Below are 12,946 nucleotides of genomic sequence, written 5' to 3' on the forward strand. Positions count from 1 at the left end.
AGCACGCATAAATGAATAGCAACCTCAGATTCTGTTGATCTCCCCATATTTGTTAGTTGACTCCTAGTACAGATGGCAAATGACGGGGATTTAGCTACTGCTAAAAAAAAGTCAAATATTAACCTCCCAGGAGGTAGCTAACATAAAACTTGGTTGATCTACCTGGGAGTTATTCACACATGGCTTCATGCTGCAGGGTAAATGTTGAGCGAAGCCACTTCGAATTGCATTCGCGGCATTAGGAACATAGGAAGCTGCCATATACTGAGTCAGACCATTGGTCTATCTAGCTCAGTATTGTCTTCACCGACTGGCAGCGGCTTCTCCAAGGTTGCAGGCAGGAATCTCTCTCAGCCCTATCTTGGAGAATCCAGGGAGGGAACTTGAAACCTTCTGCTCTTCCCAGAGCGGCTCCATCCCCTGAGGGGAAAAGCGTACAGTGCTCACATTTCTAGTCTCCCATTCATATGCAACTAGGGCAGACCCTACTTAGCTAAGGGGACAAGTCATGCTTGCTACCACAAGACCAGCTCTCCTCTGGCATTGAGGGAAGCAGCTCCTCCCCTCTGCTCTTGGGTTTTATTTTGATGCAGGTTCACATGGCATACCTTTGTGTTTTCCTTCTAGCCAATTGTGGGGGGCGGGGGGGAGAAATTTCTAAAGCTTTATATCTGCATTCCCAAAATAGTGTATCCCTCTTATCGTGTTAATGATTCTACATCAGTACCTCTCCCTATTTGCTCTGGCATTTTCCGCAAAACTCCTTAAAACCAGCATTTTTAAAAACCCAGAAATAAAGCTAGATAAGCTAGAATTCGGAAGACAAAGCCCAATTTGTGTGTGGAGTGCTTCCAAGGATCTCGAATGGACTTCTGGGTATGTTTGGCTGGTGTGTGAATGCACACTTTCTCTTCTGGAGGAGATTTGGGGTAACAGCCCTGTCTGTAAAGCCTCCTGGCAGCTGAGCTAATAAGGGGGCAGTCAGTTGTTGATCAGTGCCTAAGTAAAGAAAGCGATACAATTTACGTGCCTACAGATCTCACTTCAATATTATTGCAGGGGCAAATGTGGAAGGATAGTTGAATGACAGCATAACTACCCAAATTACTTGGGAAGGAAGAACATTGAGCTTTTCTAGTGTAAAGGCTTGGTGATATTTTGCCACATGTGAATTTCCCAAGAAAGGGGCCAGATGAAAACAGTTGAAGTAGGGACATTAAATGAAAGTGGCAAGCATGGAGCTAAAGTATTAAGAACAGGGTGGATTTGATTTAAATCAAACTGATTTAAATCACGATTTAAATCATGATTTAAATCACTAGCAGGGTGGATAAAAATTAAAAAAAATCCGATTTAAATCAAAAAAATCTGATTTAAATAAAAAAAATCTGATTTAAATAAAAAAATCCATTTTTTTATTTAAATAGGTTTTTAAAAAAAAATTGGATTTTTTTATTTTTATCCACCCTGCTAGTGATTTAAATCGTGATTTAAATCAGTTTGATTTAAATCAAATCCACCCTGATTAAGAACAAGATTTTGAAAAGCCCTCATGTCCCAACATTGTTGTTTAATTTGACCAGGTGCTCACAAAAGCCCATTCAAAGAAGATAACACACTGAAAAGTCTGTTCTCCAGACTTTTTGTATTATGAAGCCAGTTGTGATATGGGATTAGTTAACAGCCTAGTAAGATTTCTATATAGAGCCTGAACCAAGATGTAATAGTTGCCAACCAAGCCCTAGTAAGAAAAGGACCCATTTCCAGAAGGTTCACAGTGTTAGGTACACTAGAGACTTGCAGGAAATGAGCCTGTACAGAATTCATATCCATGTTAGAACCCTGGAAAAACATTAACAAGATGGAGAATTCCATCTTGGGCGGAAACAAGTGGATGGAAGTGAGGGAAGCCAATGAGAGAGAAGCTATAGCGGTTGAAGCAGGAAAAACCTAACGTGGGCTAATGCCAAAACTGTTCTTTTCTAATTCCCCCCATTGAAGTCTTGAGCAGAAAGAAAAGCAGCTTTTGTTTGGGCAGGTGACTGAATATGAGGCATAAAGGAGGAAATGTTGGCAATAGGGTGTAGTGTCCGGATGATAAAACAGAGATGGAGGAAAGCTTGGCAGAGGAAGATCCAGGTTCTTTGAATCCATTTTTAAAAAATATATTGAATTGAAATTGGTGGTGAAGGGAAGACATCCCGTGTGAACTGTCTGAAAGGAATTTGGCAACTCAGACCTGAAGCTAAGTGTGGGGTGAAATCGCCCCTGTTTCTAGTATTCCAGCTCAGTTCTCTGCGAGGTCAGAGATTTGCAGCTGAGGTAATTTGATGGAAAATAAGGCTGTTTATTTTTCTTTCTAATACTTCATGAGAAGCTTCAGTGGAAGCCTGGATCTCTGCCAACATGCAGAAACCAGCAAGGGAGCATTTCAGTCCTTCTGGAATCCTGGACAGCCAGTTTCTGACCTTAGGGTTTCTAAGCAACTGTGAAGCACGATTGCAGCATGGAGCAATGAAATTGGGTTTTAAAATACAATTTTCGTTATATTTCTCAGGCCCTTGGAAAGGATGCTGGGTGACCCTTACACTACAAATGGTAACTTGTTTCTCATACAGTTCCATCTCTGTCTGCTTCATTCATATATTTGATGAAGTGGGCTGCTGGCTACAAAAGTAAATGCCCAAGGAAGAAGCTAGTCTCAGGTATCCTAGCCAGTGTTAAGAATCTTGGCTGCCATGTTCAGTAAAGTGCAAGCCAGATATTTAGCAAGAGTGGACAAATGCATATGAATAACAGCCAATCAAAAAACGTTGAGATGTGCCCAGACCGCAAATGTTCTTTTTATGATGTTAGTCTCACAATTGTATGTGCTCTTGATGTCCTCCAATATCCACCAGAAGCTTTGAAGATATCGCAGGAAATGAGCTTTCCAAATTAAAGGGCAGATTTGCAAAGGAAGCAGTGGAGTCTCACTTATTGGAGTGAGTTTACAAATAAATAAATAAATAAATTGCATGAATAATTTCAGCGATCACTTAACTTCTTAACAACATGAGCCTGCTAAAAGGGTTAGTACAGATCAGTCTTTTTATAGAACTCGCTGCCTGCTCTTTGAATGGATTTTCCATTTATGAATTTACTATGCCCCCTAGTGGGGAAATATATGTTGCACAAGTACCTGAGAGCTAAACTACTTAAATGTGGGGCCTTAAACAAAAATTTGGTTTCTATACCGGGTTATAGTGCCTTTTCCTCAGTGCCGAACTACTTAGCCAGATGTCTAGCAAGAAGTGTGGGAAAGGTGTGTGAGTCACCCAAAATGTTTTTGTGGGACCCAAAAAGATCCCCAAGAAGCTTCTTTTTTTGCTCCAAATTGCTGCCATTTGTAGTCCTGTGTTGGTGTCATTTTTGTTGTTGTTTCAAATGGCCCTGTTTTTACCATGCAGCCAGTTGGATTTAGCTATATGATGGCATTACTGAGGCCTAACAAAGCTTGTTTGGTGAGTGGGCATTTGTGATGTCAGTTACAGCATCAGATTTAATTGGCTGTATGATGACATACTAAGCCAGTTCACACGATCCTAGATAGGGTAGGGAAAGTGTCCTACTCAGCTTTGGGAGCTATGTGCACTCCTGATTTTCAGTCATGTGCTTGTAAAAACCTAGGTAGGAGGAAGGGTCAGTGATTGTTTGTTAGCTTCATGCTGGGTAAGACAGTCCTGTCCTCCCCTACACCTATACCTAGCAGGTTAATGAAATAAGCCATCAAGTCAAAGTTCACAGATGATGATTTCCCTTTCTCCTACCTAGGTTTTTACAAGCACACGATCAGAAAAACAGAAGCACGCACAACTCACGAAGTTGGGTAGGACAAGTCCTATCTAGGATCATATGGACTGGCTTAATAGTTACTAGGAAGAACACAATTTTCAAACAAAAAATGGCAGCCAAATGGAATTCATTGAGGCTTCATTTTCTGCAATGCTGCTGCCAGAATGTTAGGTACTGGGCATGGTTCTGGGGACTGAACTTGTGCTCGGCAGGCTTATTCTACATAGATACCCTTGTCCCCTTTCATGAACCCAAAATTTGCCCCCAAAAGGGGGGTGCATTTATGGGGGGGGGGGAGATGTCTGTGAAATATAACCTGCCTCCCATATTTTGGCTCATTACTAGCTTGTTTGTGCCTATCCAATTCTTCTTGATTTGCAACAAAATGGCCCTGTCTGCACTTCATCCTTAAGAGGTTCCCAAACTGCTCTGCATAACTCTGATTGGCGTATTTTTCCACTTCATATGTCTCTCAGTTACTTCTTCCTTAGCTGCCCTTATGAACAGGTGTGGGCAATGGAAGTGCCATTTTTCTCTTTCCACTCAAAGAGGGCCTTTTAATGTCTACATGAACCTGCTAGATGAGATCAATGCAATGTGCTGTACAGGAGGCTGCCTTTCTATGCTGTTCGGAAAGTTCATTACTTCAAAATGCAGCAGCCAGATTGGTCTCGGGTTTTTCAGAGAGACCTTGTTACAGCTGTTTTAAAATAGCTGCACTGGCTGCTGATGTTTCTGGGCAAAATATAAAGTGCTGGTAATTACCTTCTAAAGCCCTAAATGGCTTAGGACTGGGTTACTTGGGAGAGAGCCACCTTCAATATGATCCCCACTGCGCTTTAAGGTAATCAGGAGAGGACTGTCTCTGGCTGGCAGCAACTCGTGATCGGGCCTTCTCTGTAGTTGCTCTGGAATGCTCTCCAGAGCATGATATTAAAGCCTTGAGAGTCTTAGTAGCCTTTAGGAGAGCCCTAAAAACATATCTTTTTAGCCTGGCCTCTAGTGAGTACTGAAATGATTTTAAACTGGTTTTAATGAGTTATTTGTTTCTTATCTCTTTTTATATTTGTGAACTGACTAAAGCCATCTGGGTGAGTTGGTATAATAAATAAATATATTAAATTAAATAAGGTTAGCTAGTCACGATTGCAAGGGAGATGGAATAGCAATAGCAATAGCAATAGCACTCACATTTATATACCGCTCTATAGCCGGAGCTCTCTAAGCGGTTTACAATGATTTTAGCATATTGCCCCCAACATTCTGGGTACTCAGTGTTGAGTCTTTAACTTTTTTTAAATTAAAGAAAGGAACCTTCTTCTATTCTATTTTTCACATTTCTCCTTCATTGCCACAATTTCTGGCTCCTAACTCCCCGCCACTCCATTAGAGTGGAGTGTTAAGCAGAATTCAGTATGGAAAAACTGGCTTTGGACCATGTAAAGTAAAGCCATCGAATCAGTGTTGACTCCTGTCAGCCACAGAGCCACGTGGTTTTCTTGGGTAGAATACAGGAGAGGTTTGCCATTGCCATCTCCCACACAGTATGAGAGGATGCCTTTCAGCCTCTTCCTATATTGCTGCTGCCCAAAATAGGTGTTTCCCAAAGGCTGGGAAATATGCCAGCAGGGATTCAAACCAGCATCCTCTTGCTCCCTAGGCAAGTTCCTTCCCTGCTGCACCATTAGGTGGCTCTTTGGACCATGTAGGGCTGCCGAATAAAGTGGTGTTGCTTTCTTCATCTTCCCACCCCTCCCCTCCCCTCCCCTCCCCCCCCCCCCGACAGTAAAGGCAAGTAAGCACGGACAGGGAACCAGGACTCAAGGTCAGAGAAAGGTGAGGTGAGGCTTACAGGCATAAGGAAGGCTGATCTGTTGCTTTCTTGATAGGAATGGCAAAAACTGAATTATGACATCTATACTCTAAGGCAACTGCGAAGAGAAGTAAGGAACAGATGGAAACTGATTTTGGAAGATTTGGGTAAGTCTGTTTAGTTGCATAAATCTTTTTTCTATTCATATGAACATAGAAGATAGAATATTCTAAGAGAGGCACCAGATTTTTGTGGAAAGAATCCATTTGTAAAACAGCTCTCTGGAATATGGGATAAAGATGGTGTGGCGACATCCTCAGCTAAATGTTAGCCTTTGTTTAACTCACTCCTGATGCACAAGTCCATTTAATTTAGCAATTGGTCATTCAGTGTGTAGAACCAGTGGGAAAACAGGTATGTCTTCAGAGTCTTTCTAAAAATAAACAGAGAAGGAGATGCCCTTATTTTAGTAGGGAGCATATTCCAGGGCCCTGGGGCAGCCACAGAAAAGGCCCGGTCCTGAGTTGCCACCAGATGAATCGGCGGCAACCATAACTGGACCTATCAAGCTGATCTTAATAGGCGACATGGTTCATGAAAGCGCTCTCTTAAGTACGCTGGACCCAAGCCATTGAGGGCTTCATAGGAAATAACCTGCACTTTGTATTTTGTTCAGAAACATATTGGGAGCAGTGCAATTCTTTCAAAATTTGTTTTAAATGGTCCCTTCGGGTAAACCCAGACGCCTGTCTGGCTGCCACATTCTGTACCAATTGTAGCTTCTGAACTACATACAAAGGCAGCCCCATGTAGGCATGTAGAGGGGTCATGCCATTTTCTGATGAAGTTGGTATGGAGAAATAAATCTGGGTGTCATTAGTATATTGATAATATCCCAGACCAAAGTTCCTGTTGATCTCTCCCAGCAGTTTCATGTAGGTGTTAAAAAGCATTGGAGACAGTATGGAGCCTTGCGGAACTCCACACTTTAGTTCATGCTTTGCAGAATAACAGTCTCCAAGCAACACCATCTGGAATCTGCCAGAGAAGTAGGAATGGAACCACTGTAGAAAAGTGTCGCCCAATACCACCTCTTGCAAACAGCCCAGCAGGATATCATGGTCGATGGTATTGAAAGCTGCCGAGAGATCCAAAATGATCAGCAGGATGCTTAGGAACCTCTGTTGATAGCCAATTGGAGATCATCCATCAGGCTGACCAAGGCAGTCTCAACCCCACAGCCCACCTGAAAGCCAGTTTGGAATGAGTCTAGATAATCTGTGTCATCCAAAACTGCCTGGAGCTGAGAGGCAACCACTCACTCAATCATCTTGCCCAACCAAGGAATATTAGAAACAGGTCTGTAATTAGCCAACTCTGAGGGGTCCAATGCAGATTTTTCAGATAAGGTCTAATAATAGCCTCCTTAAAACAAGGAGGCATCCTACCCACCTCAGAGTAGAATTTATGATATTTACCAAACCGTCTCTGACAACGTGACTACCAGATGAAATAAGCCAAGTTGGGTGAGGATCAAGAGAACAAGTTGTGGGATGCACAGTCCGAAGCAATTTGTACACATCCTCAGGAGTAACAAACTGAAAGTGATCCAATTCTATCCTACAAGAGGAGTTGCTGGACACCTCTACAACAGACTCTACTAACTGTGGAGTCACGTTCAGCAGGAATACAAGAGATTTATTTTTTTAAGAAAGACATCACAGTGAGTTACAGATGGCTCCAGGTGCAAATTCAAAGCAGAGAGGGCATGAATTAGACCCCTCACAACCCTAGACAACTGAGCTGCATGTAAATTTATAGAAGCAATGTGGGCGGAAAAGAACCACTTTTGCCGCCCACACTGCCAGAGCATAGATCTTCAAATGTACTGTGTGTTGCAATCTATTGGATTTGCACCGAGTCTTCCTCAACTTGCTCTCTAGTAGTCTACCTCGCCACTTCAGCTCCCGTTGTTCTTCCAAGTACCACAGGGCTGACTTTAAAGCAGGTTGGAGAGGATGCTTAGGAGTGATTGTGTCTACCACTCGAGTAAGTTCATTATTCTATATTTGTAACAGAGTATTGACCGAATCACTAGCAGAGCCAACTTGAAACCTTTTGAAGGCTTCTTTGGAATCCTGTTGGATCCAATAATCTTCTCAGGCAGACCAACCTAATGGCTCCTTCACCCCTGCAGAGGTGGGTTGTGGTTGCAAGTCCTACCTTAACCAGATGGTGATCCGTCCATGACAATGGAGAGATGACAAGAGTCCCCACCCACGGAACACCACTCTGATCACAGCAAAAGACCAAATCGAGCATGTGATTGAGCATGCATCGGTCCAGAACCCACTTGCGATAGGCCCATAGTTGTCATAGCTGCTATGAACTCCTGAGCCACTCTAGACAACCCAGTCTCAAAATGGTCATTGAAGTCCCCCACCACCAACAACCTGGGCTACTCCAATGCCAACTCCACAACCAGACCCATCAGCTCACCAGATCCATCAGTTGGGCAGCAAGATGATTGGCACACCAACAGAAATCCTAATCTATCCTTTGTCCCTATACTTAGGTACACACATTCAATATAGGCCAGTGCCCTGATAGGCATTTCCTGGTAAGGGAAATAGTATTCTTATAAACCACAGCCCCACCCACATCCTCTCACCTGCTCCACCACGGAGCAACCTACTAAATTTGCTAACACAGGACTAAAACTACTTCTGCCTTAGGATTTCAGAAAGAAGCAGATACCCTGTTATCAGTGACCAAACGAAGCATTGTCAGTGACTCTCAGAACATGAGCAAAGCCCGCGAATTCCTCTTGAGGCTGTCTGAGGAGACAACTATTTTCCCAACAAGCTGGGAGCTTTCCGAGAGATATCTCTTTGTTGTGGTAAGTCTCTGACTTCTTTCTCTGTCACTACTTTCATCCCCTCTTTCATGAAAATGCCTAAAGAGTGTCCTATCAAAAGGGGGCATTGGCATCAAATTCTGTGTAACTCTCCCCAGCCCCAGGACACACACAAACAGGAATGGCACTTTGGTAATGAACCTCAAATTAGGGGGAAATGTGTTTTTTCTTACTGATCAGGCATGGAAGGTGCTTTGCATTTGAACAATGAGCTTGTAACACAGCATTTGAACAATGAGCTGGTAAAAAAACTTCTTCCCAAAGAGGCTGACCTTCTCAATTCTATCCCTACTGGTTGCGGAAAACACCTTAGAAATGTATGGATAGTGTGCTTAAAGGATGAGAAACGACTAGGAGGGGGGATTGGCCTCTAACTTGGGGCTTCAGTGTTCTTACATATCACCTGCCCCCCTTCAGAGGTTCTCAGCCCTCACTGCCCACTTATTCCCACTCTCCATGCATGTGTTTGCAGTTCTCAGTCCTGCTCCAAAATCAGGGACGTGGAGACAATGGATCAAGGGGGGACGAACGTTCCTGGGCTGCCAGGGTCTTGGGAGGGGGTATCTGCCAAGGCACTCCCTCACTCCTTCCCCAAGGTGGCGGCAACAACAACAACAACAAATAGTTATATTCCACTTTTTCAATTAAAGTTTCCAAAGTGGTTTACAAAGAGAAATAATAAATAAATAAGATGGATCCCTGTCCCAAAAGGGCTCAGAAACCATAAGATAGACACCAGCAACAGTCACTAGAAGTACTGTGCTGGGGGTGGAGAGGGCCAGTTACTCTGTTCCTGCTAAATAAAGAGAATCTCCACATTAAAGAGGTGCCTCTTTGCCCAGTTAGTGTGGGTTAGCAGGCAACCCCTTGGCCCCTCCGCCACACTGCCAGTGAACAAAGCACTTGCCGGCTGGAAGTGTGAGACACACCCCTCCCTTTCCCAGTTGGTGCTTCCTTGAAATGCTGACTGGCTCGAGTCTTCTTTCCCTGCCTCACTCAATGAGACGGTGACTGGGGAGGATCGGGAGGGACTCTGAACTCTTCCGGGTTGTGGCCATGCCCTCCTGACTGGACACAGTGGGAGTCTCCCTCAGTGCCCCGCTACATTAGACTAGACGCTCAGCCCCACTGCAGAGTCTTCTTCTCAGTTAGCAATGTATTGAATTGCTGGCAGGGAGCTCCATGCAAGGCAGCGAAAGGAGCTCCCTGCCAGCGATTCAACAAATCTCTGACTGGGGAGATGCCTCCGCAGTGGGGCTGAATGGCCCTGTCTTCAGTACTGGCCATGCCCCTTGCATCTGATGTTGATGCAGAGAGTATGGCTTGGGTGCCTCCTGAAGGGGATCTGCTTGTAGGACCTTGTCCCCCACCTGCAGGTGAGCTCCCTGTGTCCCTGCCCAAAATAATGAGTGCCTTTTGAATGCCAGTATTTTAGAGGCAGGATAAATAAGAAAAATGTGCATACTGAGCGGTGTTCTGAGGCAGAATTTAGATTCCCCTCCCCCTTCTTTATGTTCTTTTTTGTTTTGAAAAACATACAATTCTGCTCAGGTTGAATCTTCAAATACCTATGATCTGCAAAGCTGATCAGGTCATGTTCTAGTAGTCCCAGCCTTGCCTTTAGCCACATACATAGTTAGTCTAGTCCAGCGTCATCTGCAATGAACTGAAATATTTAATAGATATTTGATTTTGTGCCTGATCCAGCACCAACCCTTACATCACAGCAATCTCACTTTGGTATGAAAATAGAGCAATTCACTGAAGAAAATTATCTTGTGAGCTTTCATCATCATGAGAGCGACAAGTGGCATTGTAGGTAGTTGCCACTGCAATACTGTCTCTTTTCCCCGCTGTTGTGCAGGATCGTCTCATTGCCCTTGATGCTGCTGATGAATTCTTTCGAATTGCCAGTGTAACATATCCAAAAAGGATGCATGCGCTGAAAGATGGAGACAATCTGAAAGTGGCCCTGTGCAGTTCTCCTCTGTCATAACACTGTTCTCCTTGCTTCCCCTCGAGCTGGACATGGATGTTTGTTTTTGGAGGAATGGTATGAATTTTTCTTTTGCAAAAAATGTGCATATCTTGGAAGTGCGGGACAAATTCATCACATTGTTCAGCATGTGGCATGACGCAAGCGATAACCTTGTCTCAGGCCTCTTACAGTGACAATAATCAGACTCTGCTGTGAACGTAGCTGGTGCTAGGCCTACAGTCACCATGAATATAAAAAGCAAATTTGTTCTGGCAGTAGCAGCAACCCTTTGTACAAAGCACTGCTTCTTGTAGGTGAAACTTGCCCCGCACCCAGAACTCAATATGATATTCTGTTGCTTGTTGTTCCTTTGTGCTGTTGTTTAAGTGGACTTCTAATTGAGGTAAGAAGTTGACTTTTTTAAAAAAGCTGTCATGTCATCAAGTTCCTCTTCTCTTCGGAGAACACCATGTGTTGTGCCAGCAAAACCCCTCATGCTCATCTATGCATTTGGAGATTCTCCATCTAGTAGATGTGGATGACTCCTACTTGTATGCCAACTTGGACAGAATGTTGTGGGGATCATCAATGTGCAGGAAACTGAAAATGACTTCCGAGTGGCAGAGGAGAGACTTATTCTGTCTTACGTAGAATTGTTAGCTGGCGAAGAAGCAGGAATTCAACTTCTGTTCCTTTCAAGCTGATATTTTTGCCAACAGAGATGTAAAAACCCACCATGGTTATTTCATACTGAGCCTCCCCATCCAAGTACAAGCCCATTGCTCCACTGAAAGATCACTGTGTAAGCATCTATTTTAAGATGTATTAGAAAGCAAAGTGTGCTGTATGGGAAAATGTGTAATAATTGTCCTAGATCTTGTGATATGACTACTGTTTCCAGATGCTTCTTGTGCTCCAGTTGATATTTTAAACCGTATAAAGCTTTCAGTGTGCTGCTGAACGTGAACATTCTGATCTCCCTAAGGTTTGCTCAGACTGAGTATTCAGTAATTGAAATGAATGAAATCTACTGGCACTTCTGTCTATTTTTCATGATCTTAACCATGTGAACAAATGTGCTTACTTTACAGAAGCCTATATTGTCTTACAAAACCTAATTATACAAACAGTTTTAATATGACCTAAATATAATATCTTTTTGTTTTGGTAATGAGCAATAATTTTAAACTACAGATGCTGATGGCTCATCACTTCTGTTTTAAAGCAAAAAGCTGCTGCTCCCTCCAGATGGTATGTGGATACAACGGCTAACAAAACATCAAGATAAATATTACAAGTGTTTATACCAATGATATGCAGCAATTCATATGATGTGTGTTTTGTCAGTTTTCCTAGAAAAAAAAATCCCTTTATGTATGGATGCTATACATTGATATCTTAATTTAATAAACAAAGAGGTTCTATGTGATTTATTTTCCTTTTTGAAGCATTTGACTCTCTGTATTCCCGTTAAAACAGCCCAGTAGGTATGGGACTTGAAAACTTAAGACACGGTGGGTCTTCAGCCACTTTAGGGGACTGTAGGATATACAGAACTCTTTATGGTCATGATGTGTGAGATTAAGCATATTTTCATGCAACAGCAGAACTTCACTGAACATCCTTCTACTTCAGTTTTTAGGCAGAAACTAGGAACATTTTGGTGTGGTAGACAATATTCTTGGAAATCAGTTCAGTCTTGTTTGACGCCATTGTTCCTCTAATGGTGGCTGTTTGGGCACCTTCCTCCCCACTGCCTCCCCCTTGGAATGCTGCTGCTGCTGCTGCTCCTCCCTCCCTGAATTGGTCACAAAGATTACCATCCATTGAACAGGATAACATCACAATCACAATGATGTCTGGCCAGTTGAATTTGCCCATGTGATGATATGGCAATGTAAATAAGCAAACGTTTTTGGAAGCACTGCTCAAAAAGCTGTTTTTCAACTTGCTAATGGTAAAACAGAACAGTTTCAGCTCAGCTACATGTAAAAGCAATGTCTCACAGTCTCATTTTTCACCCTGTGTGACATGTATATTATTTAAACCCTATTCATGGGCTCTTGATGTTCTCTACAGCAAAAGATAAATGTGTATGGGGGGAGGGTTGCAGGGCGGAAGAGAGACATAAAGGCCATTCACACAGTCAAAAGCTGTGTTCTACTCAGATTTGAGAGCTGTGTGTTTTCCCAATTGTCGGTTGTGTGGACGCAAGGTAGGAGGGTAGCTTTTCCTCCTACCTTGCTTCCACGCAATCACTTCCACACAATTGCACATGGTTTCCAAACATGGGTAGAACACATTTTTTGATTGTGTAAATGACCTCATAATATCATTTGAGCAAAGACAAGGTGTGAAGGAATGAGGCCTCCACCACCTCTTGTGTTACAGATTTCTGTATTGA

General features: G+C 43.0%; 1 protein-coding gene across 2 annotated transcripts in view; it reads left to right on the forward strand.

Annotated features, from left to right (window-relative positions):
• The window catches only part of MREG (melanoregulin), a 64,329-nt gene extending 52,358 nt beyond the window's left edge, over positions 1 to 11,971 (forward strand). For both annotated transcript variants that reach the window (XM_053283294.1, XM_053283295.1), the window contains exons 3-5: positions 5,724 to 5,814; positions 8,383 to 8,546; positions 10,429 to 11,971. In XM_053283294.1, the coding sequence (XP_053139269.1) occupies positions 5,724 to 5,814; positions 8,383 to 8,546; positions 10,429 to 10,560 (387 nt within the window). In that variant the 3' untranslated portion in view covers positions 10,561 to 11,971. The remainder of the gene's footprint in view (positions 1 to 5,723; positions 5,815 to 8,382; positions 8,547 to 10,428) is intronic.
• Positions 11,972 to 12,946: the final 975 nt, after the last annotated feature.

This window comes from Hemicordylus capensis, chromosome 1 (assembly GCF_027244095.1).
Source record: "Hemicordylus capensis ecotype Gifberg chromosome 1, rHemCap1.1.pri, whole genome shotgun sequence".
NCBI lineage: Eukaryota > Metazoa > Chordata > Lepidosauria > Squamata > Cordylidae > Hemicordylus > Hemicordylus capensis.